The 27,955-nt window shown below is 44.6% G+C and overlaps 1 protein-coding gene across 3 annotated transcripts; it reads left to right on the forward strand.

Moving 5' to 3' along the window:
* The first annotated feature begins 26 nt into the window (after positions 1 to 26).
* Positions 27 to 27,926, forward strand: Fam185a (family with sequence similarity 185 member A). 3 transcript variants are annotated; one of them, XM_050139738.1, is made up of 9 exons: positions 27 to 546; positions 3,465 to 3,574; positions 4,578 to 4,670; positions 9,329 to 9,467; positions 13,015 to 13,056; positions 16,726 to 16,821; positions 17,959 to 18,093; positions 25,901 to 26,051; positions 26,161 to 27,926. In XM_050139738.1, the coding sequence occupies exons 1-8, from the start codon at positions 165 to 167 to the stop codon at positions 26,035 to 26,037; spliced, it is 1,134 nt and encodes a 377-aa protein (XP_049995695.1). In that variant the 5' UTR covers positions 27 to 164; the 3' UTR covers positions 26,038 to 26,051; positions 26,161 to 27,926. The 3 variants fall into 3 exon arrangements, with proteins under 3 accessions (XP_049995695.1, XP_049995696.1, XP_049995697.1); XM_050139739.1 differs by lacking the exon at positions 25,901 to 26,051; XM_050139740.1 differs by lacking the exon at positions 4,578 to 4,670.
* The last annotated feature ends 29 nt before the right edge of the window (positions 27,927 to 27,955 follow it).

Raw genomic sequence — 27,955 nt, forward strand, 5'->3', positions numbered from 1 at the left:
CCGCCAAAGGGGCGGAAGAAGGCGAAGAGTCCGGGTCAGGTGTCCACCAGACGCTTTGAAGTTCTAATTTTTTACCGGGTTTGTCTTGCAGCTGCAAAGCCGTCGCCTTCCAGGCTGACCCGAGGCAGTCTCGGGGTTCTGGCGCTCGGGGGCCCAGGGCGGGCATGTTGGGCCGTCTCCCGCCATGCGCGCTGCGAGCGCGGCTGGGCGCCTGGTTCGGGGCTCCCGGGGCCCGGTCGTGCGTTTCCGACGGGGATCGGCGGGGATCGGCTCCCCACGGGCCTCGGAGAGAGTGGTCGCTGCCGGTGAGCCCGTTCGGGCGGCTGAAGGCGCGGCTCCCGTGCCGCCTGCTCGTGCGGCCCCTGGATCCCCACGCGCACCCAGATGGCGACCGCGTGCAGGTGGCGGTGTGCGGCGTGGGGCTCGAGGCGGGCGGCCTGGACGGCCTGCAGGTCGAGTACGACGCTGCTCGGCAGGAGATGACCATCCTGTCCGATGACATCGACCCCCGGGCGTCGGTGGAGGTGAACGCGCCTGTCAAGTTTGGCAAGTGAAGTGGAGACCGGTGTGGGGCGCAGCACCCTTAGGTTTCTTCCCACCCTGCTTTCTGATTTAATTGGCCCCTTCAGGAGCCCTCTTTTCTAAAGTGACACTCTTAGATTCCCGAATAGTATCCAAGAGTCAGGATGCCAGTTTAAGTTAAAACCGAATGGAAGCATGAATTGGAATAAGCTAAGTCTAATGACTTTGTGGAGACCCCGTGTTCTTCTTGGTCACAGCCATTAGCAAAATGATTCGTCGTTCAGGGCTGAGGTTTTTTGATAACCTATTCAGTGACTCGCTGTCCACCTTGTTCACATCGTGGGGCTGGCTTCCTCCTCAGCTCTGTATAGCTGCCTCATTACTAACGCGGAAAAATGTACTTGCTTTCCAGCAGACACCCAAGCTGGTAGGTGCCCGTTCTTTTATGCGTAAGTAAATTCTCTGGGAGTAGCGAGCTTTGAGGTGATTAGTAGGGCTGCCTGGGAAAATTCATAATAGTACCTACAAAACATATTTCTTAGGTATTTGCTCCCATTGTTTCCCAGATGCAAGTGCACGTGTCCTTTTCTAGGAAGGCTTCTCCAGGCCGCCATTCTTCCTGGAGCAGAAAGATGATGATCATAACAGCATTCACCTAGCATGAGGTTGTTTTTATTAACCCTGACAGTCGCGCTATAGAGTAGATACTCACTGTTACCATTTTAGATGAGGAAATTCCAACATAGGAAATGTCATAAAACAATATAAGTGAACAAACAAGAAACCCGGAGGTGTTATGAAGCTTGCTTTCTAGATGCCTTTTCCACCCGAAATACAAAGAGATGAGCTAGGGTTTGAGCTGGCTGGAATGGCTCAGCTATTATGCTCTTTTGCGGCTCAACTAACCGAGATGAGTAAGAGGCCGTGGCCTCCAAATGTAATAACTTGAAGGGGCTGTGAGGCTCTACTACATACAGATTAAGGTGGTGTCTTAGGGTTTCTGTTGCTGTGAAGAGGCACCGTGACGGCAATCAGAGGTTCAGTCCGTTATTATCATGGTGGGACATGGCGTCCAGGCAGACGTGGAGAGGTAGTGGAGAGTTCTACAACTTGTGCAGGCAGCAGGAAGTGGTCTGTCTCACTGGGCGTGATTTGAGCATAGAAGACCTCAAAGCCTATCCCAACAGTGACACACTTCCTCGAACAAGGCCACACCTCCCATTAGCGCCTCTCCCTTTGAAAGACATTTTCTTTCAAGCCACCAGAGGTGGGTATCCACAATCAAAGCTTAAAACAGCACCTTTGAAAATGGTTGCTACCTCCGCTGGCAATCCCAGATCTCGTTAGCTCTAACCAGAAGCCTGTTTCCAGTGTACTGTCTCCGTGCCTGTGTTCCAGAGGTCTCTCAGATCTATATAGCTAATTATTTGTTCTTCTGACTTGCGGAGGAGTGACCGAGTGGACGCAGCATCACTGCTGTGGTGTCCAGCCTCAGTTCTTCATCTGACTCCCCAAAGAGCAGAGCGTGTGCAGAATCCCATTCCGCTTCGTTGTGTTTGTCAGGGCTGCCTATCTCTTGCTGTGTGACAGGATTCAGTTGGGAAATAAGCTGTGCAGTTATGGTCATATCAGCGTTCGACTTTTGATTCTCATTTCTTCTCGCTCAGAATGTTGTTGCTAATTTAAACCATTGCAATGCAACTGAGGAGATTCATTCTGTAAGTATTAGAGTTGTGGCATTGGGCCCCAATAACTTGCTTGGGTGGAACATAAGGCTTGGGTTTTTTCTTTTTTATCAGTTTCATACAAGCTAGAGTCACCTGGAAGAGAGAGCCTAGCCTCTATTGAAAAAGAAGGATGCCTTCATCAGACTGTGAAGCAGTTTTTGATGTATGATTGATGTGGGAGTGCCCAGCCCACTGTGGTTGTCCTGGTTTGTGTAAAGCCTGCTGAGAGAACCATGGAGAGCAAGGCAGTGTTGTCTGTGGTCTCTGTTTCTGTTCCTGCCCTGAGTTCATCCTGACTCCCCTTCGTGATGGACTGTTAGCTATGAGATAAACCCTCTCCTTCCGCGATGGTTTTGGCCAGCGTTTTATCACAGCAACAGTACCTAGGACAATAGTATTTATTGCTGTACTCTGGGAATCATTGATATTAATGTGAATTGTATGTTCATTATCACTGTTTAGAATCTTGTTGTTTAGTCTGTTGAGACAGCATCTCTCTACAGAGCCCTCACTGTCCTGAACTCACTATGTAACTAGGCTGAGAATGATTCCTATTTTTCAAACTTTCCTCAAAAACACCCTTATTTATCCACAATATTGTAGCTTTAGTTCTTCTTATCTTAGGTTTTGGAAAGGGGTTCTGGTTATTAAAACTTGTTTCAAGGACCCTGTGATACAGCTGTGTGGCAATATTCCCATTCTGTGCTTGTGAAAGGCAGGAGTAGAACCTGAATGCCCGAGTCACGATCACACACACTCACCCATGCCGTTGTGATATGCTTCTGATGAGGGGATCGGTATTCCAAGTCTAGAGCATGGATCGAGGCTGGCCGACCTTCCTGACGTTTGGTGACTCGTTAAATCACTGCCGTGTCCTTCGTCCTTTGTGTGGGTTCTTTAGATGAGCTGGGAGCTCCTAAACTATTGCACGTGAGACCTGAGTACCAGCCTGTACGAACGGCCATCTCCGCCCCTTTATGCACAGCTGCGGTGTTTCCTCTCTTTAGATCAGACAAGCCAGGAGGTACAGTCTCTAGAGGCCATTGGAAAGGCCCTGCATTTGGTCCTGCTGCGTGGTAACAACTCTTGCTTTCAGGGAGAAACGACGCTGCTGTCCCCAGTACTGCAGTGAATCCCTGAGGACCTGGTATCTGGGGATATTAAGATGCTCTCAGACCAGGCACTCACTGTTTCCTTCTTTCTGCTTTTGTCTAGATTTGAATATCGAGTCGTCAGGGTCCGGCTCTGTCAAGGTACAGAATATTGAATGTGATCGCTGTGAAATCAGCACTGCACAGGGGACTAGCGTCTTGCAGGCTGTGAAGGTGAGTGTTTCTCACTCTGTTCCAGTTCTGTCTTCTCCACCTTCCTAAGTTCTGCCCTATCAACTAAGCCAAGGCAGTTTCTTTATTCATTAACCAATGAAAGCAACACATAGACAGAAGGAACTCCTACACCAGTATCATTCCAGTTTTAGTATATGTGCGCCAGAGTGAGCACCGTTTCACTCATTTTTAATATACCAGAAGCTCTTTACTGGAGTACGAGACAGCTAATTTTGAAGAACAACAGATAATTCATCTATTTTTTAGTTAACAATTTTACATTCCATTTTTCTTAAAATGAGATTGGTCTTAGCCATAAATGTTTTAAATTATACCTCCACTAGAGAGTTTGCTGTTATTTCTGTAGCAGGCTTTCTTTTGGGGGCCACTAACCAGCTCCCAAATAATGACATAGAGATCTATTAGTTATGGATGCTTTGGCTTAGCTTAGGCTCTTTTCTTGCTAGCGCTTATAACTTAGCCTGTTTCTCTTCATCTACGTCTCGCCTCAGGGCTTTTTGCCTTTCTTTCCTTCCGTGTGTCTTACTTTCCCTGCTTCTCATGTCTACCTGGCGTGGAAGTTTGCTTACAGCGTCACACATTAGAGAGACTCCGGAAATCCACTTCAGCTGAGAGCTTCAGATATGGAAGCAGAGCTACTTTGGGAAGAGTTCTAGAAAGTTGGTTAATAACCTGGGTTTCAGGTTCACATCTGTGACCGTGCTGTGTTAACCACCCTGTAAGACAAACCCTTGTGAGAACAGCTGGTTTCGCTCTTTCCTTCTTTCCTTACAGCTGACTCCTGGCCTGTTGTATGGACATGCACAGAAGAAAATGCTTCCTTACAACTGATTCCTGGCCTGTTTTAGGGACATGCACAGAAGAAAATGCTTCCTTACAACTGACTCCTGGCCTGGTGTAGGGACATGCACAGAAGAAAATGCTTCCTTAGTATCGTGTTAGTTTACTCACTACTCTCTGTGGGTTTGGTTTCGTTTTTCAGAGCCAAAATTTGCACGTCCAAACGAAAGGAGGCAACGTGATCTGTCTGGGAACGGTTTACGGAAACATAGACATCCAAGCCTCAGACCACAGTGTAAGACTGAAACTCAGGGAGCTCAGCGCTGCTGCAGAGCCTCCCAAAGGGAAGCTTCTGTAGGATTGGCTGTGAACGTTTTCTTCTTAGTGCAAGCTCATGTTCGGAACTGAAGTGGTTAAAGCTTGTAATATAAATTTTAGTGCGTGATTTAATACCTTTGATAGTTAACTTAGTTCATTAGAATCAGTAAACACTTCATACTTAATTCTGACTTGTCTCTTTAGAGACTTTTATTTTGATGGTCATGAATTGTAAGTAATTCCACTTATGGGAACTGGGATTTGTGTAGGTGCTGTATTTCCTTGAACACCGCTCTCCCGGGCTCGCTGCTGTCTGACCGATCGAGGGTCAGTTCTGAGATAGGCGTGCAGTTATGGTCAGCACTGATTAGCGGACATGATGTCGGGAGAGGCAGCAAGACAGCAGGGCCTCTGGATGAGCTGGAGGTGGAATGAGCGGTTGATATGCTCAGAATCCGTTATGTACTCAGAGAATTCATATAAAAATTGAAAAAGCATCTGAAATCAGCTCTAGTGTTTCCACAAGATGGCGCCGTGAGACAGACCTACCGTCCCCAAACCCTCACCTCAGAGATTTGCTGTCACAGAAAGATGGTGTGTGTTGTAAGCTGTTTTCTTGCTTCCAGTTGTTTCTCATGCTGCTAACAGGAAAGTTAAGGTCTGGGGACTGTGAGTTTTCAGTTGTTGCTGTGATGGATGGTGCTTTAGAGCTTACCAAATAATCGGAGGTTATGAGCGGATCCTGTAGCACGGTGCTGGCAGTTTTTAAAAATGATCACATTGTATTTATTCATTTATTTGTGTGAGTGTGAGTGTGTGTGCACAGTGCAGGTGTGCACGCGCGCCAGAGTGCACATGTGGGGGTCAGAGGGACACTAGTAGGAGTTGGTGCTCCCCTTCTCCCATCTGGGTCCTGGTGATCACACTGAGGTTGTCAGACTTGGCAACAGCTGCTCACGAGGATCTGCTGGCCCCTTGTGGTGCAGTGGAGTCAGGGGGGCTGTGGCATTGTCTCTGGTATAGTGGAGTCAGGGGGGCTGTGGCATTATCTCTGCTGGTGCAGAGGAGTCAGGGGGGCTGTGGCATTGTCTCTGCTGGTGCAGAGGACTCAGGTGGGCTGTGGCATTGTCTCTGCTGGTGCAGAGGAGTCAGGGGGGCTGTGGCATTGTCTCTGCTGGTGCAGAGGAGTCAGGTGGGCTGTAGCCTTGTTCCTGCTGTTGTTAATTCCCATTACTTTTTTCAGAGAATCATTGGGAAGTTGTTTAAAACAAGTATTTAAATATATGATAAACCTTTTAAATTAAACTAGGCAAGTGTCTCCAGAGCCTGTAGCCTTAGCTTTTTTTCAGATCTCTACCTCCGTAGAAGTACAGCAGGCAGCCCTCGCAGTAACGTGTGGTGCTGCGTGTGATATTACATGTGATGTCACCATAAGATCCCATGTTTTCTGTGGGGTCAACACAGGTGTCTTTCTCAAGTGCTCCCCACCTTGTTTCTGGAGGCAGTTTCTCACTGAACCGGGAGCCCTAGCATGGACTTGGGCCGGGCTGGCCACGCAGTGAGCCCCGGGGATCTGCTGTGCCCACCTTCCCCGCACTGGGGTTATAAACTGGCGGTACTAGGTTCACATGGGTGCTGGGGATCCAGACGCGGAGCCCGTGCTTGACTGGCGAGCACTGTACTAACGAGCTGTGTCTCCAGCCCCAGAATTACAAGCTTTCCATCAGATATGACCACGTTAGTTGTTAATTTGTCCTGACTGACATGGGTATTGAACATTTTTTCACTCCTACTTCCTGTGGAACTTTCGTTTCTTTCCTGAGTATGACAATGTGCTAAAGACTTAGTATAGATATTTTTTCTATTTTTCCTTTTAAAACATTTAAAAGTTTATTTAAAAACATAAAAAATATAATTACTGGTTAACAGTACATATTGAGGATTAAACTTCCAGGCTCAACCACTTACTACGTCTTGAGACTTTAGATAAGTTACTTAACATTTCTGGAAAATGTGGTCACAGTAATGGCCCTGTCTGAGAAGACTGATAGAAAGATTCAGGCATTACTGCAGGGAAGGGGCTGCCTCTGACACAGGGCTTGCCTACCGTGAGGATGAAGGAAGAGCCACAGGAGAGATCACTGGCACTGTTTGAAAGGAAGTATCAGTGCACTTACTCAAACGAGATAATGAAATTAAATGGACATCATAAACAACAGGACCGTCAGTGGTGTGGCTGTTTTAAATGGTATTATTAATTTCAGAATCAGCCACTTATAAATTAACAACGAGCATAGATAGTTCATTCAGGTTAAACTGATGACATACTTGTCACTTCTGTCTGGACTACAGAGTCACAGTACTTCCTAAAGACGTGTGTGTGTGTGTGTGTGTGTGTGTGTGTGTGTGTGTGCGCGCGCGCGCGCGCACACACACACACATAATGACCAAGTATAGGGAAAAATCCCTCCTTGTGTTAAAATTAATTTTAGCAATACCTCTCATGAAGGTATTTATTTTCTGATCTACCTTTTGTCCTCTCTTTAAATGATTTCTATTAAAAATCAGAGTGTACAGTTTAAGTTAGGCAGTCTGCATGTGATACTTTTATCCAGTAATATTTTTGACTATAAATAAGATTTTGTCAATATTTTGCTGTCAACTGAGCTAACCCAAATTTAATTTTTCTAATTTGTGACCCTGGGAGAATTTAGGGTTTCTGGGAAATTGTATGCTGTGCTGGGGTTTTACTTGCTTTCGTTGGCTTTGGTCGTCAGTGTGTTTTCTGGCTTCCTGGGGGTGTTTTTCATTTTTAATGAATAGTATAGATCCTTGGTACTCTCCAGACCCTCATAAAGAGTATCTGGAAACCCAGCTTTATTCACGTGGTAGCGGGCAGTGTCTAGGTAGAAGTGTTCCTTAGCTGATTCAGGTGCTTTAAATGTTCCAATAAATGTTCTTCTTTTGGTGCAAAACAGCCCCGTTCCCTGTTGAAAGGCCAGAATATTCCATTTTGTTGCCTGTTTTATAGAAATTCTTGGAGAGCATGAACAGGAAGCAAGTTTTCATGAGTAGTGTTTGTAGGTAAAGACTTTTGTTGGAAGGTTGTTTCTCTTTCTCTCCCCCACCTCTTTTTTCAAGTTTTCGAGACAGGGTGTCTCTTGTAGCCCTGCTGGCTCTCAGTCCGTAATCAGCTTAGATAAACAAGTAGTTAAAAAGCAATGTAGTAGTTAAAAATACAAGAAGTTACGCACTGTGAATCCAGAGGGGAAGCAGTTTTACCGTATGCCCCTAAGACCCACCAAGTTCTTTTCTTTCTTGTTTTATACTGTCGTCTGTAGTCTGTAGTATTTCATTCTTGAAACTCGATCTTGTTTGCTAACATTTGTTAGCATTCTTTACAGTTTTTGGAAAGCTTGTGAGGAGGGATGAAGCCAATGTCATGTGTTCAAACAGTGGCACTGCTGGTTTCAGTGCCCTGTGCACTACTTCAAACTGTTCCTGGGCAGAACTGTGGCAAGCATCATAGTAACTGAGTGTGTGGTACCAACACTTTCATATTAACATGTTTGTTTATAACATGGTAGAGATGATAAGGAATTCCCAACTGTCTTTGTTTTACATGCAAACATTATTTGAAACATAAACACATACTGACTTTTGTTAGGGAAATTTAAGGACGAATAAGAATTCCTCTCATTTTGTTCACTGGAAAGCAACTGTCTTATTAAATGCAAAGTGGAAAAGTTTTAGAAGGTTATAGTTATTACATCAACACGTGGGAAAAGCCACGTAGCTTAGCAGCATCAGAGCAGGTGAGGCTCAAAATGCATTCATGAGATTAATATAGGAATGGCAGTACATTGGATTATTAATCAGATAAAAGATACACACAGGACACCTTCTGTAACAAGCATCTCCCTGCTGTTACTGTTGAAATGGATTCAGACATAAGAAAAGCACAGGGAATGTAATCAGTATAAGAATGTGTAATAGAAGGGGGAGACAGAGTGATCATTTGGAGATTATAATTGTGCATGTGGACTTTCTCTAATGCAAATACATCTTTGGAACTAGTGAGTTTATTGTGGTTGCTAGATTAAGTTCAAATATAAACATCAAGAAGATAACATGACATTTCAAGAGGTGCATTGTGTAATAGCACTTTAAGAATGTCTAGTAGGAATAAACTAGTAAGATAAATTCTACAAAGAAAGCATAAAACATAATGTTAAGAAAGAATAAATGAAGGACTCAGGTGTTGGCTCTCTTTCCCATTCTACAAGGGAATGAATGCATGTTGCTCACTGTCTTGGCAGCTAGAGCTGGGAGTCAGTTGTCATGGAGATGTTTACTTCTCATGGAGTTGGTATCATTGTAGATCAGCAGTTCTCAACCTTCCGAACGCTACAACCCTTCAGTACAGTTCCTCCTGTGGGGTGACCCTCAATCATAAAGTTATCTCGTTGTCCCTTCGTAACTGTGATTTTGCCACTGTTGTGAACCGTAAACAGTGTCCAATGTGTGACCGCAGTGGGGGTTGTAGCTCACAGGTGAGAACTGCTGTTCTAGGTGACCGTTGTGGTTGTTACAGTTTGTTTTATAATGAACTGATTGCAGTCTCTCTTTCACTAGAGTGTGACCGTAGATAAACTTCAGGGAAGTTGCGTTAATATATCTACAGAGGATGGTTTACTGAAAGTCAAGTATCTTTATACCGAATCTTCATTTTTGTCTTCTGCTGCTGGGGATATTGCATTAGGAAATGTTCATGGTAAGCTGACAAGGGCCTAGTACATTTCAGGCTTTTCACACAGCATGAAATTTAAGAGATGAGTGTATAGTTCAAGAAGGATCAGGAACTGGCCTTCTAGATAATTAGTTGCAGACTCGCTATCTTTTTTTAAAAAAAATCTATGAAAATAAACTTACAAGCTAACTTTATTTTATTTTACCAAGAATTTGCAAATTATGCTGTTATATATGAAGCTATGGTAATTCTGATTTTTTGAAAAAGATTTGTATTATTTTACATTGTGTGTGCATGTGTGTGCGTGTGTGTACAGCATGTGCGTGCTCTCTCTCCAGACCCAGTAGTTATGATATGTAAACACATGAAAGAAATGAAATAAAGGCAGTATTAATAAAGATGGATTTTTATAAGAAAAACATTAAGGAAATAAAATAAAGGCAGTATTAATAAAGATAGATTTCTTAGTGGTTACTTTTTATGATAGGAGAGGTAACCGTTAAGTAAGTTAAACATTTGGGTAGATCAGATTATAGGAACTCTGTGATACTAATGTTGGGTACGGTGCATTCATGTGTTTTGTGCCGGCAGAGGTCCTCTTAGTACTGTGCCATCTCAGTTGTCTTTAAGTATCTTCTTGTGATGTCCCGAACGTGTCTCCACAGAGGACAGCATCACTTAGTGAATGTTCGCATTGTGGAGAGAAAGAGACCACAATGGTGAGAGACATGGCCAAGGCTGCTGGCGGTTGGTGCCCCTTTGTGTTTCCACAGAGCATCTGATCCAAATCCAGCTGTATTTTCTGAAATACGTGTGGGTGGTAATAAGACCCGCTTAGTCCTTGGAAGAAGTGCGTTCAGTGTGTGCACGTCTGCTAAATGTCCGTCGGCCATCTTCCGGGAAGCGTGGGCTTGACCGCTTTCCCATAGATGTCTGCTCATTTCACTCCTTAGTAATGCTGGTGTCTGTACATTTGCAACACTCCTGCGTTTTAGTAGGGAGCTCAAACCTAAGTTGTATTAGGATTGGCTAGTGCTGGTCAGGTTAGCAAATAACAAATCGGGGATTGGCTAGGGCTGGTCAGGTTAGCAAGTAACAAATCGGGGATTGGCTAGTGCTGGTCGGGCTAGCAGTGGTCTTCTGTTAGAGAGAGAGAATTTAAGAGATTAGAATAACCTTCCACCTCTGTTTGATGATTGAGCTCAACAATCCCTACACTGATAACATTACTGGAACCTAAAATAGAGCAGAGCTATATCCAAATAAAACAAATGCTTTTCTTACCTTTTTTGGTGTTATTCAGTGTGCATTTAGTTGTAAGCAGTAGTGGAATAGTAATAACTTGTAATTTCATATTTTAAGTGACTTCTAATAAGCATCACATTTCTGTGGTGACCATAGTTAAGGTATTGTATCTAATATAATAGATATTTTAGGTCTGATGGGCTCTGCAGGGGGAGTCATAGGCTCTGCTACAGTTCAACTTACTTGTTCAACACAGTTACTGGCTGACTTCAGGAGTGTGGACTTGGGCAGGAAGTGATGCCCACCTGTAAAGGACACATAGCTGAGCAGAAGGACTTCCATCTCTAGTTGTTGTCCCTGGCTGTCCTGGAACTCGCTCTGTAGACCAGACTGGCCTTGAACTCACAGAGATCCGCCTGCCTCTACCTCCTGAGAGCTGGGATTAAAGGTGTCCACAACCACTTCCCAGTGAAAATATTTTTGAAATATTCTTTATAGCCATTCTTCAGATCCCCAGCCTTTTGCTCCACTGTGTTTGACTGTGTAGTAGGGCTCTACTATTCCAGCGGGATGTTAGCAGACACATGTCCCTATAATGAGAAGCGGTCTTCATTCTCTGTGGGCCTTTTTATAGCTGTAATAATCATTTTCTCAAGACTTTGTATCATAGTCAAGTTTGAGAGAATCATATTTTCATCTAAAAATGGTATTTTGCTACATGAATTTAAGGCTATTTTAAGTGTATAGGATCAGCTTTCTTGTGTATTTGAGACTAGACTCACTGGCTAGGTGACTGTAAAACTATGTCTCAGAGCGGCCTAGCTGGGTTTCTGACGTAAGATCTCTCCTGGATTATAATCACGATGTCATCCTGGGCCATGAGCTCTCTGTTCAGAGAGAGTAAATACGGCTCCGTGCCTCCTCATGGCTGTTGCTAGAATGCAGTCCATCCTGTTAGCCCAGGCCCCTTGATTTCTTTGTCGTGGGGCAGTTGACAGCGTTACAGCTGACTTCCCGAGAGTAGCAGGGACTCGGAATACAGAATTAGAATCTTTTTATAACCGAATCATGGCGGTGACTGCCCAGCACCTTCCTCCCGCTCTCTTTGTCTGGCCTGCACGTGATGGAGGATCCTGCAGAGAGCGTGGGTGCTCCGAGGGAGGTCTAGCGGGAGCCATTCGAGAGCGACCGCTTTTGACTCTCGTCTGCACGCGGTGCTGAGACTGCATTTACCGGGTCTGACAGCTGGATGCGTTGTAGAGCACACCAGTGAAGTAATGTTTACCCGACACATTTCACATGGTCTTCAAAGCCTTGACATAAAAATAATTTCATGGGCTTCTCCACTAAAACCATGTTCTTACCCTACATCAATGCACCCCTTGTGCTCACATGAAGGGTGATGGGTGTTCCACCTTTACAGCCACTTTTGCCATCATGCAAGTCTGACGATGGGGCACATGAATTGTGCCTTTCTTTTTACTTTTTCCAGAAATTGACATACTATTTTCAAAATATATGAAATAATTTTCAATTGATTGATTGATTTTGAATTAATATTGAATTGACTAATTTTGAATCAAGTTATTCCTTGTTTCTGTAGTTTTAGGTTATATTAGAAGGGATGATGTCATTGCACACATTTTGGAGAGAGAAGCTCTGAATTTCTGGTTCTGGGGGTACTTGTACCTACAGACACACATGGGAAGAGCAACCCTGTTTTTAAAGAGGCTGAGAGGAATGGTTGCAACACCCTATCGTAGTTCTGGAAAACGTATTTTCACTGCATAGTGGAAAGCTTTGAAGCCTTTTTCTTTGTTAGTCATACATCTGTGTATTCATTATTGTTCTTCCAAACCATTTAACACTTGGCTCGAAACTACTTTAATCCAACAGATGTGGCAACTGGGCTGGAAGAAAAAGACACATTTCCACGAAACATTTGTGTTCTTGGCTAAAACCTGGCTTTGTACTGTCTAATTAGTGAACTGGTGTTGATGTTTAGGTTGAAAAGGTGGGGGAAGTACATTGTGTCAGGGTGTCATTGCTTTCTCTCCGTGTGTGTGTGTGTGTGTGTGTGTGTGTGTGTGTGTGTGTGATTGTTTTGTAGATAGGCTGTAAAACCTTCAGTGTGGGAAAAGAGGAGGAGGTTATATCCCCAAGTCGTTTTCTCTGACTGGATTTCTGGTGCTGACAGAAATGACCACAGGGGCAGTAGTAGCATAAGTGGCGTTGTGGGTGTGCAGCTGTGCATTAGGGTTCTCTGTAGCACGGTTCCTTCTTCATTATCCCTAGTAATATGAAATTCTCATTCTCTCTTTTGCAGGAAATATCGTATTACAGAGCAAGATGGGTAACATTACAGTAGGTATGTGCCAAGGTGCTGGTTGGTAATGACTTACAACACCTGTTATTGTGATGATTTATTAAAATCTATAGTTTATCTCACGAGCCTTACTCGATATGTAGGTCATGTATAGACAGGCCAAGATGAATGTGTCCACTCAGAGAAAATGCCCTGGACCTAGTATTAAGGAAGGAAATCATATAAATTTCTTGAGTTCTTTAAACAGCTGCGTTCACTCTTTGAAAAAAAATACACTTATTTGTGTGTGTGTGTGTGTGCAAATTGTTTCCAAAACTGTTATCATTTCATGTCAACCATTAGGCACGCCAATACCTTTTTCATCTGTGTTTATGGGTGTCTATATGTCAGGAATTCTTTTACTAAGTGGGAATATATCAGTCTGAGTGCCCGGAGAAAAAGAACAGACATGTAAATAACAAAAGGTGATTTCAGATCACCGTGGGTACAATGAGGAAATAAGGGTAATGGGACAGAGATTGCTTATGGAAAGAAAGTTACTGCAGTTGGGCATCCAGGGAAGAAGAGAGACATCTTAATTGAGGTTACCAAAATAACAGCTAAAAGGCTTGTAAAATGATGTGTAAAGAGCCTCCCGCACAGAGGGCTGGCAAGAACAAGCCTTAGGAGTGAGGTGGGTTTATCAGTTTTGATGATGTGCTGGGTGTGGTGGGAGACGAAGTGAGACTAGGTCTTAGAACCTTGTGTGTGTCGCTTCCGTCCCGAGACGGCTCAGATGGCGAATATCACGTGTTCAGGATGCTCAGCCTGTGGGATCTCTTTCTGAGACAAGACCATGCTGAAATTAGAATGGGTGAGCAGGAGAAAGCAGGGCCGATGAGCTGGTGATGGGACGGGAGTGCTGGCAGAGTTGCTTGCCTTCTACTCCGTCTGTTCCCTGTGACCTCTTCAAGGCATGGCCAAACTGGGTTTCCTCTTTTAAGAAGGTGAACGTGGCGTGGCTCACACACTCCCTGAGGACTGTTTGCCCCTTATTTGTGGAATACCCAGAGGGAACCCCATGGAAAACTTGAAGTCGCTTTAAAATTCTACTTTCAAACTCTTCCGTCCTGTGTATAAAATCTGCCTGCCCTTGCACTTTGTGTAGGTTTAAGACCATATGAACCAGGTAACAAACAACTTGTCCCTCCTAATAGCTTGGAAGTAGAAATTTAAAAACATTTAAAGCCTTGCTTTGAACATGCTTATCCAATTTTGAAGTTTTCCATGTATCTAAAAGAAAACAACACATTTAAAATGCTAACTTTTCAAGCTTAGTTGTTCTTCTCTTGTCAACGAAATACGCTACAACTCCACGTTTCTTTGCTCGAGCCTGGTGTTAGGCTGCTGGTTGACATCAGTATTTCACTTTTGAGTTATTAAAAGTAAAACAGCTCAGTGGTCTCTGGAAGACAAGATTTTGTCCAGAATTCTATTGGTAGATAATTCTCTGTGGGAGTCTACGCACTCCTGTCTCCTCTGTGGTTTCTGTTCTCCAGGAGCTGTGGGACTTCACATCAGCTTCTCCGTAAACCTTTAAAGTGTGGAACTCTGTGGACAAAGTCATCATTTTACTCTTGATGGCTAATTATCGTTTCAACAACTGTATTACACAAAGTTTTTTGCTGCATAACTTTAAAATGCAAACTGCTGGGTTTTATTAATCTAAAATTTTTGAGAGTTTTTTGAGTTTCATCCATGAGTGCTTGTGTTTACGTCATCCCCACCCCATTCTCTCACCCTGCCAACTCCTCCAATGCCCCCTCAAATTCATGGCCTTCTCTGTTTTACACACACATGTATGTGTTCATAAAAACAGGCTACTGAGTTCACGTGTGTGTGTGTTTGCGCACACGCGTGCGCATGGCGGACTGGAATCAGACAGCCTACTGTGCCCTCATTCCTACAGAAGACTTACTGTCCTGCCTACAGCTTTGAGATTTCATGTTTGCTACATAGGTTTTAAATGTCACATGTGCGCTTACTCTTTATGAAGCACGTCTTGAGCTTTTTGACAGATTTGAAAATGAGACATTAGCAAAGCTCAGCACTGATAACATTCAAATATGATTACTTTGTAACTTATTATCTTCCCTGTGGTGAAGGGAATAAAAGCATTGTTTGTGGCTCACTTCACGTTCTTGTAGAGCCCCCTTTCCCAGAGAACTAGTTTTCAAGCACTTTGTTCAGGCTGGGATGACATCTGTACACATTGTGATCGTAATATATTTTTATGGTTTCTTTAATCGGGGGTTTCTGTTGGTACTCATCCAGCAATGATGTAGCCAGTCTCTGTCTCCTGTCATTTCCTAATGTCCCCATTTACTTACACTGGCATTTACATTTGACACCGGAAAACTAATAATTGGGGTCTGATAAAGGATCTTTTGGTATAAACTGGAGACAAATTATTCTAAATGATCTTTGTGCCAGACCTTAAATAATTCACTTCCAAGTTTGATTGAAGTTATTTAAAATTTGAAAGAAAAGCATTGCCTTTGTGGATAATATCTTTTCTCTCCATATTTTATAAAAGGTATTATTTTTCACATGATTTTCACCACTGTTCCTAGTTTGCTTCTTGATTGAAGTAGGCAAAGCCCTTGATAAAATACACTTTCAAGAGGGGCTCCTGGAAAGAATATGCTGTGGCCTCCTCAGTACGGTCAGGCTGGATATTGCACGAAAGTTTCGGTGACCGTGGGGGTAGGGAAGATGACCTTTAGCACTGGCACTTCAAGTCATGCTCCAGTTTCCTCGTCTCTGACTTTGTTTCCCCTTGACCTGAACCTGTTGGTCTGCTGAAAACAAGAGACATTGACAACATGGGGAAGTTTGAGTCCATAGAAGGATTAAGTTATGATTTCCTTAGTCTGACTTGAAGATACCTATTCAAAACCAGAAACCTGTCAAGAAGTATTAACTGAAAACAGAAAACAGCCTCCCTGCTTTCTGTGATTGCTCCACACCCTTGCTGCCCTCCAGGCAATGCAGTAAAGCCTGTGGATGACATTACTCTCCTACAGTGGGTTTGCTGAAGAGAAACGCTGACTGTCTCACTCACCTTGTCCCTGTTTAGATAGACAGAACACAAGGCTAATGCTGGTGGTCTCCTAAATTTGTCAGTTTGAGAATAAGCGGAATGATTAAGTGATGCTTTCTGGCCTTGGCATTGGCTGCCAGTTGTTACCACCCTTCCCCCCGTCAGACTTCAGGCCATGTACCTGGGGCAGGAGAGATGGCTCAGGGGTTAAGAGCACTGGCGCTCTTCCAGAGGATCTGGGTTTGGTTCCCAGCACCCACACGGGGCCTTCACTGTCTGTGACTCCAGTTCCGAGGACCCAATGCCCTCTTCTGGATTCTTTGGTACTCGGCAGGGAAGCGGTCCATAGACATTCTTACCAGCAACAGCATACACAAAAAAACTTAAATTAAAAGTTTGAGAAGAGATGCATTTTCAGAGTTCTGTAGGTGAGTTTTGTTACCTGTCTAGGTGTATGTTTCTAAACTTTTAATACTTGTTTACATTTTGATAAAAATAATAACACTGCTATACAGAAAATGAAAAGCCTCGCAAGGTCTGTGGGTTCTTACCTATATGTTGGCAGGGCCTTTATTTCAAGTTTATAATCCCATCAAGAACAATCGTGGTTATGCTTTTCTCTCTCCCAGGTTCGTCCTCTGGGTGTCTAAAGGCATCAAGTCACCAGGGTGCCATAGATGTTTATATCAGCCAGCTGGAGGAAGTGGCACTGACTTCACAGGAAGGTGAGCCAACTGGACCGCCAGTGCTTGGTGTGGAATGAGAGGAGAGGATGATGTAATGTGATGATGTAATGTAGTGATGTAATAATGAGAGGAGAGGATGATGTAATGTAGTGATGTAATAATGAGAGGAGAGGATGATGTAATGTGATGATGCAATGTGTGATGTAATAATGAGAGGATGATGTGATGTAGTGATGTAATAATGAGAGGAGAGGATGATGTAATGTGATGATGTAATGTGTGATGTAACATTGGGAGACAGGTGGTTGGTTATCTCCCATTAGATCCTGATCTAGCCACCAGACATCTTTACGCTTAGTACAGATGGCCAAGGAGACAAACTTTCTTTCTGTACAACAAGCGAACATGGTGTTATACTTTGACGGTGAATGGCGCTGTGCAGTAGGTGTGTGCTGTGACCCTGCACTGTGATTGTTCACAGGATCTCACAGCGAACGGAGTACTTTTTCTGATGTAGTCCTCTAGAATCTAGAATCTTCCTTTGGGATCACCAGCAGACCGCACTGAAAAAAAGCTGAGAGCTTTGCTGTTAGTACTTCAAAGACTGTAGCTGATCGCTAGTCAGCTGGAGTCCAGATGGTTTTGTTATTTTTCCTTACGCTCTAGCACGACTGAACACCCAGGCTTCTGTGGGTCACGTGGCCCAGTGGTGTGGGGAGCATCAGACTGACTGAAGCAGGCTGGTCGTCCTTGCTCTGAACCTGCATCTGACTGCAGCCATGGTGGGCACTTGAGCCAGTCCTCCGCCGGACTCCATGAAATGAAGTAGCACTTGTCGGTGTCTCTGCACGCGTGTGGTGACTACTGTCGGGGTCTCTGCACGCGTGTGGTGACTACTGTCGGGGTCTCTGCACGCGTGTGGTGACTACTGCCCCTTTTTGGTGTGGCCTAGCTGGGTGGGGAGTCAGCAAAGGAGATCTGGTAGTTCCTCGTGTTCTGATGCCCACACTCCCAACACAGCCATGACAGGTGTTTGCAGACTGCTCGACTGCCTGGGAAAAAGAATTCGCTGCTGTTTACATCGTTATACTGAGGAGAAAAACAGTAAATCAGGAGCAATATTTTAATGAAATTATAATTACTTATTTGTGTTGTCTCACTCTAAATTTACCGCAGGCTCTATTACTGTCAAGGCCCCATCTTCTTTACGAGCTTATTTAAAGTTATCAGGGAAAGAAGTGGTTGTGGATGCAGACGCTCAAGTTCACGACATGGCCAAGGATCATAAAGGTGGTGGCGTGACGGTCACAGGTAAGCCGACTGCGGTGGGTGGATGGCCACCGCGCATGCGTGAGTGGCAGTGCTAACGGCTCTTCCAGTTAATCATGGGTAGATGGCCACCGCGCATGCGTGAGTGGCAGTTTGCGCACTGCTCTTCCAGTTAAGCATGGGTAGATGGCCATTGCGCATGCGTGAGTGGCAGTGCTCACGGCAGTTCCCATGTGCTTGACGTTGTTCTTCCAGTGACTGTCAGTGACGTGGTGCAGACACCGTAGAAAAGACCTCACTCACGTAGGGTCACTCAGCGCGTCTGTCCTTACATAAAAGTCTGGGCCTTTTACATTATTACACAAGCCTTAAGTTAACTGCGTGGTGAGACAGGAATCCTGTTTGCTGTGCACACTGTAAATTCTCTCTTTTGGTGTGGCAAAGTCTCGGTTCCACAACTTGAATAATTTTTGTGCATTTTTCATTACTTCCAGCCACACTAATGCCTATGCTTTCTTTAAGTATTTGTTTTAATGGTTACTAAAATTATTGCTAGCAGTTCTCTTTAAATTCTAATACAATGTCACAATGTCATCAGGAAGAGCACTGAAGTAAACTGCCCGTGTCCATGTGCGACAGGCTCACCCGTGAGACCCTGGCCATGGATATGAAAGGGTGTTCTTAAAGTCAAGTTTCTATTGAGTTTTAGAATTCAGTTTCATCAATTTACTTATGAAACTTGGTTGTGGTGTATCTAGCTCCAAGCCCTGAAGTACCTGTGGTACAATAAAGAATGTTAGAGGAAAGACTGACATTGTCCTGCTTATCTCGTGTGGACGCCAGCACTGCTGCTCAGCTCCAGCTCAGACTGCAGCGTAAGACACACACACACACACATGCACACACACAGACACACACACACAGACATGCACACACACACACACATGCACACACACGCACACACACAGAGACACACACACATGCACACAGACACACACACGCACACAGACACACAGACAGACACACACGCACACGCACACATGCACACGCGCACACACACACAGACACACACACAGACAGACACACACACACACAGACACACACATGCACACACAGACACACACGCACACACACAGACACACACACATGCACACACACAGACACATGCACACACAGACACATGCACACACACAGACACATGCACACACACACATGCACACACACACAGACACAAACATGCACACACACGCACGCACACAGACACACACGCGCGCGCACACACACACGCGCGCACACACACACACACACGCACGCACACAGAGTTCTCAGCGTTTTACTGCCTAGAGTGGAAACCAGGGCTGGAGAAGAGACTCAGCCAATAAAATGCTTGCCTTGTGAGCATGAGCACTTGGGTTTCACCCCAGAACCCACACCCATATATTTAGAACAAACAAACAAACAAACAGATTATCATAAGTAATCGTAGCACTGGGGAGGAGGCCACAGGCTGGTTCCTGGGCTCTCTGGCCAGCCAGTCTCGCCGACTCAGTGAGTTCCAGTCATTTGAGAAAACCTGTCTGAAAATAGAGGATGGATAGGACCCGAGGAACAATCCAGGGGCTATCCCCTGGCCTCCACGCACTGGAGAATCGGGCCAGAGGTTGGAAAGAAGTTGGAATGTGACCTAAGTCCTTGGGTTCTATTTTGTAACGTAAGGATAGATTTTATTGCTCCAAATAAGGAAAAAAAAGTGCAGTCTTTTGATGACACGACTTTTAGAAATAACTGCTGATTCTGAATATACAGAAGTGATTTGTTAGTGTCATATGTATATTTAGGATCATATTGGGGAGATTCAGTAACTGGAAACAATGCTATCAGGTTTATGTATGGAAGGCTTTTTTTCTTTACTGGTTTTCGCCTGCATGTCTGTCTGTGAGAGGTGTCAGAAGCCTTGGAACTGTAATTACGGACAGTGTTGAGCTGCCATGTGGGTGCTCTGAATTGTGCCCAAGTCCTTTTTGGAAAAGCAGCCAGTGCTCTTAACCGCTGAGCCATCTCTCCAGCCTGTGAGATCTCAAAGCATTCACTTAAATATGCTGATGGAGAATTAATGTTGGAACCGTTTTCATCACACTTGTGTCCTTATATTTCCTTAACAGAGTGTGAGATTTTGGAAATACCATGGGTAATGAGACAGACAGCTCCTTTGTTCATGTCCACCAAAAGGGCCAGGATTTGCTTCTGCTCATTGTGATCTTGGTAGAGGCTGATAGCATTTGTATAACATTTTTTTTTTTCTGAGACAGGATTTCTCTGTAGCTTTGGAGGCTGTCCTGGAACTAGCTCTTGTAGACCAGGCTGGTCTTGAACTCTTAGAGATCCGCCTGCCTCTGCCTCCTGAGTGCTGGGATTAAAGGCGTGCGCCATGACCATTTGACTTGTATAATATTTTTGAAAAGAAGTCTCCCAGGCAGGATGCAGTTACAGGGATTAAGTTTCCCTTTCACCTGAAACAATGACAGAGGAATAGTAAAATACATTTTTCATCAGTTTTGAAGACACTGACATCGGGCACTTAAAGAAAGCGATCGCTGAGGGATAGAACCAATGGGAAGAGAGCCCACGGTGGCTCTGATGATGTCATCAGGGTCCAGCACAACTGAAGAGGGAGCTGCTGAGCGCGACTCTGGCTGACTGTGCTGAGGGGAGAGAGACAAGCTTCCAAAGGCAGTGGGGCCCTGGATCACACAGTGATGGGGGACAGACCACCAAAGTCTGTTCAACCAGAGCGAGCTTTATCCCTGAGAAAGAAAAAATCACCATGGGGCACACAAAGCTATCAGCTATAGCTGTGACCACAGCCAGAGATCAGGCTTCTGAAACTGTGGTCATGGGGCTGGTTCTGGGCCTCGTCTTGTAGTAAAATCAAGCACCGGGTATGGGCCAGAGAGCTCATACAGCCTTGAGGTCAGGCTTAAAGTCACACTCCATTAGAAGTTTTACAGCGTTTGGTTATAGGATGTTAGAATATTAACTTAGGATGTTTGCAAAAGCCTGTGGCTGACACAGCCGCTTTTCACTGTCCCTGAAGGAATGCAAGGCCTCAGGCAGAGGATCCCCTAGAGGCCACAGTTAGGAGCTAACCTGTCTGGCTGGGAAGCTGGGAGGCAGGAGACCTCTGTTCACAGTGACTGTCAGGATGTCTGCTCTTAAGGCAGAAAGTGTTTGTTAGAGTAAACAGTGGCTGCCAACTTCATTATTTTTTTCTCCCAAAATGTGTTTGGTCTTACAACTTTATATTTCTATATTCTATTCCTAGACTCTTCAACACAGGTCTAGGATTTATAAAGGTGATCGTGTAGATTGTCTCCCAGTCCACTTATATGTCTTGTTGTATTTGTTAACAAAAATACGTTAAACCATCCCTGTAGCTCGTGGATACAATTTGCCTGTATTAGACTTATTAGACTTACAAGTGTTAATACTGGGGATTTCTGTGTCTGTGTTCCTCAGGAATTTTTTTTTTTTTTTCGAGACAGGGTTTTTCTGTGTAGCTTTGGTTCCTGTCCTGGAACTAGCTCTTGTAGACCAGGCTGGTCTCGAACTCACAGAGATCTGCCTGCCTCTGCCTCCCCAGTGCTGGGATTAAAGGCGTGCGCCACCACCGCCCGGCTTCCTCAGGAATTTTGACGTGAAGTTTTCTTTCTTCTTGGGGATTTATCTGGTTTGCCTAGTAGACTAATACTGGCTTCATTGGAGTTTGGAAGCATCGCTTCTGTTTCTGTTTGTTTGAATAATTTAAGAAGTACTGGTTGTAGCACGTCTTTGAAATTCTGGTTCTGCTGTGAATCTCTCTAGGCTTTTTGGGTCTGTGTTGATGAACTCTCCCTAGTTTACATTTGGTGGTTTGGATAAATACAGGCATTTGTTCATTTAAGTTTTCTAACTTAATGGAGTATGGGTTGCTAAAGAATTTCCTTATGGTATTCTGACTTTCTTTCTATCTGTTGTAATTTTTGCCTGTTGATTTTTAATTCTGCTAATATAGATCATCTCTTTATTTTGGTTAGTTTGGCCAAAAGACTTTCAATCCTATGTTTTCAAAGAACCAGCTCTTAACTTGAATTTTCCTTGACCCTATCTCATTAATTCTTGCCCTGATTTTTATTATTTCCTGACACATATTGGGTTTTGTTTGGTTTGTGCTTTTCCAAATTCTTGAGTTGTATCACTATGTCATTTATTTGAGTTCATTCTATTTTTTAATCTAAGCAGTGGGACTTAGGACTTACGAATTTCCCTTTTTAGGAATACTTTTAATCTCTTTCCCAGAGGTTTTATTGTTCTGTGTTTTCGTTTTCATTTAGTCCCAGAAATGTTTTTTCTTGATTTCTTTACTCATTCATCATTTCGTAATGTGTTGTTTCAGCTCCCCGAGTTTGTGTAAGTATGAGAAAACTGTTTGCTTTTGCTTTTAAGTTTTTTTCACCATGGCCAGATAAGATACATGGAATTTTATCATTTGTCCTGATTGTGTTAAGATTTGGTTTTTGTCCCAGGATGCAATCTACGTTAGAGATGCTTCCATGGGCTCCTGAGTAGAATGCTTATACTTGGCATTTGAGTAGAATTTCCTGTGGACCTGTTAGGTCAGCTTGGTGGATAAGTCATTCAATTCTGACATTATACAGTTTGTTTGTCCAGATGACCTGGGTGTTGGTGACAGGTGAGTGGTGAAATCACCTACTGGGTGTAAGGTAGTCTGCGCCTTTCCTTCCGGCGGTACTCCGCAGCTTGGTGACAGCTCGTTCACTTCCAGGCCCCGTGTGTTCACAACACTCTCCCATCCTTCCACTCTGACAGTCTTTAAAGCTGAGTTTCTTGTGGACAACAGAAAGATGTTTTGTTTTCTTACAGTCAGCCCGTGTCTTCTGACTGGAGAGTTGAGGCCGTGAAGGTGTAAGTTATTGAAAAGGTGTATGTCGGTTGTAGACCTGTCATTGTTTTCAGTTTGTGTTCCTAGCCCTGCGTTGTGTTCCAGTAACTAAGGCTCCATTTGCCTTCTTTCTCTGGTCTCTTGGCTACACTTGCTCCTCTCTTCAGTACAAAGGAACACTGGTTCCAGTGTTTTTGAAGTGGAGCTGGTTTGGTGGACACGGTTTCTTTTAGCCTGTTTATACCATGGCAAGTTTTTATTTCTCCTTGACTATGGCAGATAGCTTTCCTGGGCACAGTAATTAGATTGGTAACCATGGTATTTTAGGATATGTTCTTAGAGGTTCTTCTGACTTTTAAAGTTTCCATTGAGAAGTCAGCTTCTGGCAGGTTTTCCTCTGTGTGGGACTTGTGTTCTTTCTTTGTGCCCTCTGCTTGTGACCAGTTGTCTTCGCTGGGCTGTGCTGGGCCTGCCTTTGGGGTGCTGTGTGCTATGTGTGTCTGTCTTTCCTTAACTTGGGAACATTTTCTTTTATGATCTTATTAAATATGGCCAGTGACACTGACGACAGAGTCTTTTCTTTCATTTATTCCTATAATTCAGATTTGGTCTTTTCTGGTGTTCTGTAGTGTTAAGTTAAAGTGTGACGTTCACATGCCAGAAAGGTTAGAAATTATTTGGGGCACAGATGCTAGGTTTGCATGATGCTTCCCACAGAATACTGACCTGACAAGTTCAGTTGCTTTGGGTGATGACTGTCAGAGGTAGAGATGCATTTCAGATACAACTAGGAAAAAATAGATAATTCACTCCATCGTATTTTACCTATACCAAATGTCTTGAGTTCTATTGTTATTTATTCCATTTTACTACTATAGTTTGATACAAGTTAAGAATTGCTCAATTTCATTAGCTTCTAGAAAAATATAATGTGAAAAATTGTACATTTAGTAATATTTTTGCATCTGATAGAAGTAAGACAGTGATACTGGCACTCATACAGCATACGCAATGGCTGATACTGCTGCTGTGTTTTACATGAATTCACTCATTAAATTCTTATGACGAAAAAACCAGGCATGTTCTGAGTTAACTAAAGGAACTGGAAATGACATATTGGGGGATCTGAGCAGGAGGCTAGAGGGCAAACGGCAGAGTTAGAGCAGGGTAGACGACTGTCCTTCCCACTTGCTGGAAGGTACACTGCCTCAGAATGGCCATCTGCCCTTTCTTTAGCCACAGAAAATGTCTCCATTTTTAGAGAGACATGTAAGGATAAGGTTTTGGAACTAGGCTCCGGTGTGTTGCCAGACTTGGATCTGAAGGATCTGTAAACCATACAAGTCAGACGAGCATCTGCACAGACTCAGGCCAGAGTACAAGCACTTTAGTGAAAGAAGTACCTGTTGGCAGGACAGAGTTTGTGGTGTCCGGCCTTGGAGTGTGGAGGGTAACTGAAGTCACTCATCTGTCGTGTGTAAGCAGCAGCCTTGCTCTTGGCCTCTCCTGCTGCAGAAGGAAGTGGGCCGATCGGCTTCTTACTCCATAAGACAAACACACATATTGAGGCAGTGATGAGGGCTGGGTATTATGGAAAAGGCCAGGAACGTCTGTTGATACTTTATTAACGACGAAAAGTTAAGGAATTCCAGTCTTTCCTCCATGTTTATTTGAATCCCTAGAAAAAGAAATTCTGTATTGTAGAAAATCCATCAGTGTCAGACACGCCTATCAAATGCAACAAGACACAAGAAAGGCAGTTAGGGGTGAAGTCGACCCTCCCTGAAGAGTGGCAGGGGCAGGAGTAGCAAAGGTGAGGTGTGCGGGCTTGGGAGTATTGGAAACACAGCAAGGAGAGCGCACGGGAAGGCGGCCCAGGAAGTGGCTCTGGAGCAGGGGCAGGGAGTCCAGGACACACTCCCAACTGTGGTTCAGCAGGAAGGGAAGGGAAGCGAGAATGCAGAGAACTTGGAGTGTGACATAAAGACCACATATTACAAAGGAGCATGGCCTCAGCTGAGACTGCCTCCTGGTGTTAACAGGGAAAAAGGAAGTGTTGATGGCGGACTGCAGGAACATACCCACAGCTCCCTCTGGTCCCATCGTCGCTGGTTTCACGTCGGTGGCTCTCGGGAGAGAGACGGCGCGGGGTGTGTTGATGGCAGAGGTGGTCAGAGAGAGAAAACATCTCACTGTGTGACTGCCACTGTTCCCAGGACAGGAGGGGGAAACAGACGGGCCCAGCAGGATGCAGAGAGAAGGCTAAGCTGAGGCCCCAGGGACAGCGGGAGGCGGGGGGACTGTTCCCGAAGTTCTACAGATGCCACCTGTGAACACTCAACAAGTGTTGATGCTTGGGGGAAGCTGCCTGCTACAATGTGACATGGATACAGCCTCAGTTACCTTGGAAAAAGAAAAACAGAAAATTTTAAAAGTACAGTTCTTTTTATGTAAATACAAATAATCACAGTTACAACGCAGATCAGTGATCGCTAGGTTGTGGGGTGAGGAAACAGTTGGCTCCTGGGCAGGAAAGTATGTTAGCCAGCCTTCGGTTACTGTAACAATTATCTGAGCTCACAGTTTGGGGAGCTCCAGTCTCTGATCAGCAGGTGGCCCCTTTACCTGTGGGCATGTGCTGAGGCAGCTGCAGAATGAGAAGAGCGTAAAGAGGGGCTGGCACACTCCCTGACCAAAGACTTACGTACGACGAGACCCACTTCAGGAAGCTTCCACCTTCCCATAGCACAGCTGGTGATAAAGCCTGTAACGCAGCCTGTGAGGGACAGGGTAAGAAGATGTCGGTGTGTGAGGAGATGTAGGAGGGCTGATGTGCTCGCTGTCTTGTGGGGAGAGAGCTGACTCCCCAGACCTCCACACTTGTCAGACTGACCATGTTGTGCCCCTCAGATGCAAGTAGGCTAATGACCCATTCGCAGAAGTCTCTTGTCCCGGCCTGCACTAGAACCAGTGTGACAACTCACCTCAGTTCTGCCGGAGTGAACGAGGAGCAGCGCACAGCCGCTCTTCACGGCTTTCCTGACTGACTTGTTTCCACAAGGTGCTCATTCTTAGGCATTTCTGCCTTTTTGAGATAAACAAGTAAGATTAGTCTGCTTAAATATTGTTCTTGGCTACTAAACTGAACATGGTGCAATTCTGTATTTCAGGACTCATGAATCAAGCAAGGGGTCAGGAAAGGTGGATAACCGCTGTCGCCCCCAAAGGCACCGTGAGTTTTAAACATCAGAGCTGGTTTCAGTCTCTGAAACTGTCGGACTGAGAACGGCTCCACCGTGTCTGCCAAGTCTCACGTGGACTAGCAGACCTGTGTGTGTGAAAATGTCGCAGACAACAGCATCAGCGGGAATGCTGGCAAGCTGTCTCGGGAGTTCCACACAGGTGCACTTGACTAGTTTGTTTTCTATTGCTGTGTTCCAAGTTACAGAAGCCCCAGGGCATGTTTGAGGCCTCCAGGATGCCGGAAACCTCAGGCAGTGTCAACCCCTCTAAACCGTGTTTCTTTAACACACGTGCCAGCTGAACGCCTTTTCTGTCCAACTAAGCGGTTACATACTCCGAGCAAAACTCTGGCTGTTCTTCCAATAGCAAACAGATGCTTCCTTCCTTCTTCGCAGGGTCCCACCAGTGCATCCACCCTGACCATAGGGCCCAGCTGCCTCAGCGTATGATTTGTTTTCTTATCACGTCGAGAACTTTTACATTTTTCCTTAAAGCATTTTGTGGCTTCTCTTTGTCAGACCCAGTGCAAATGTCATTACAACTGTACCTTAGAGCCATTACCAACGTCAGGACGTCTTGGCCTCTGGCACCGTGACACCACTGTGATGGCTGGAAGGCCAGTGTGGCCACGGCGTGTCTGACGGACAGCTCGTGTACACAGATAGCATGTTGTGCATGCAGAGGAACGGCTCACAACCTGACGGAACAGCGAAAGGCTTCCTCATGCTGCTTCAGGTGACACACAATTTAAAACTTACGCTTTACCTCAGAATTTATCAGCTACAAGTTACTGAAGAAATAAAAAGCGAATCCTGGGATGGGGGCAAGAGAACAGTTCTACCAGATTTAACGACTTCAGATGGCCTTTAGCAGCTTATAGTTGGTGATGTGGGCGTTGTGCTCCGTGCGTCTCTCGGCTGGATGTTGTCTGAGGCTCCCAGGTCCACTCACATTATAGGGAAATCGCATTCTGTATGCCTGTGTGACATTGTTGTCTCACTGCCTTCCACAAAGGGTCACTCTTTCCGTATGCCATCTCCTTCCTCATGGGGACACACGGAGCCCTTCTGCTCTGAACGTCTGACTTCTGTATAAGCTGGAGAAAGCTATGCTTGGTTGGCCAAGATATTTAACATGATTCTGGGTATGTCACATCCTCTGCACGACGCTCACTCAAGAGATGAATGTGTCAAGGCCCAGGTGTCAGAGTCACCTTAGGATTGTTACTGCAGCCCACATGAGAGTTTCTTAGTACCTCCTGTAACATTGTCTTTAAGTTGTGAATAAACACTTCTCATGCAGGAGAAGCAGGTGCTTCTGATTTACTGTGTCTGCACAGTGGGAAAGAACTTACTCTATCATGAGATGTATGAAGATACAATCACGTTTATAAGGCGGGCTATAATTTATAGAATTCCTCTATGAACTCCATTTCTTTAGAAATGACTACTGCAACATTAACTATACTACACTGAGAAGATCAATTTGTTGGATTATATTTTGATTTTGATAAATTAGTGATTAGACACTGATTTCAAATAAACTTTTCTATTATTTATAATAAGTCTCCTTTTATTGCTGTCCCATTTCTTTACATTCTTTCCAATATCTTGTTTGTGAAATAAAGTCCGCCTTGTCAGTCTGTGACTGTCCCCTTGGAATTTACTCTTAATAAAACAGAATTTATATAAAATGGACTGTCTCGCATGCTGGGACATTCTG

The sequence above is a fragment of the Alexandromys fortis genome, unplaced genomic scaffold (genome assembly GCF_014885135.2).
Source record: "Alexandromys fortis isolate MF-2015 unplaced genomic scaffold, M_Fortis_MF-2015_v1.1 scaffold_38, whole genome shotgun sequence".
Classification (NCBI taxonomy): domain Eukaryota; kingdom Metazoa; phylum Chordata; class Mammalia; order Rodentia; family Cricetidae; genus Alexandromys; species Alexandromys fortis.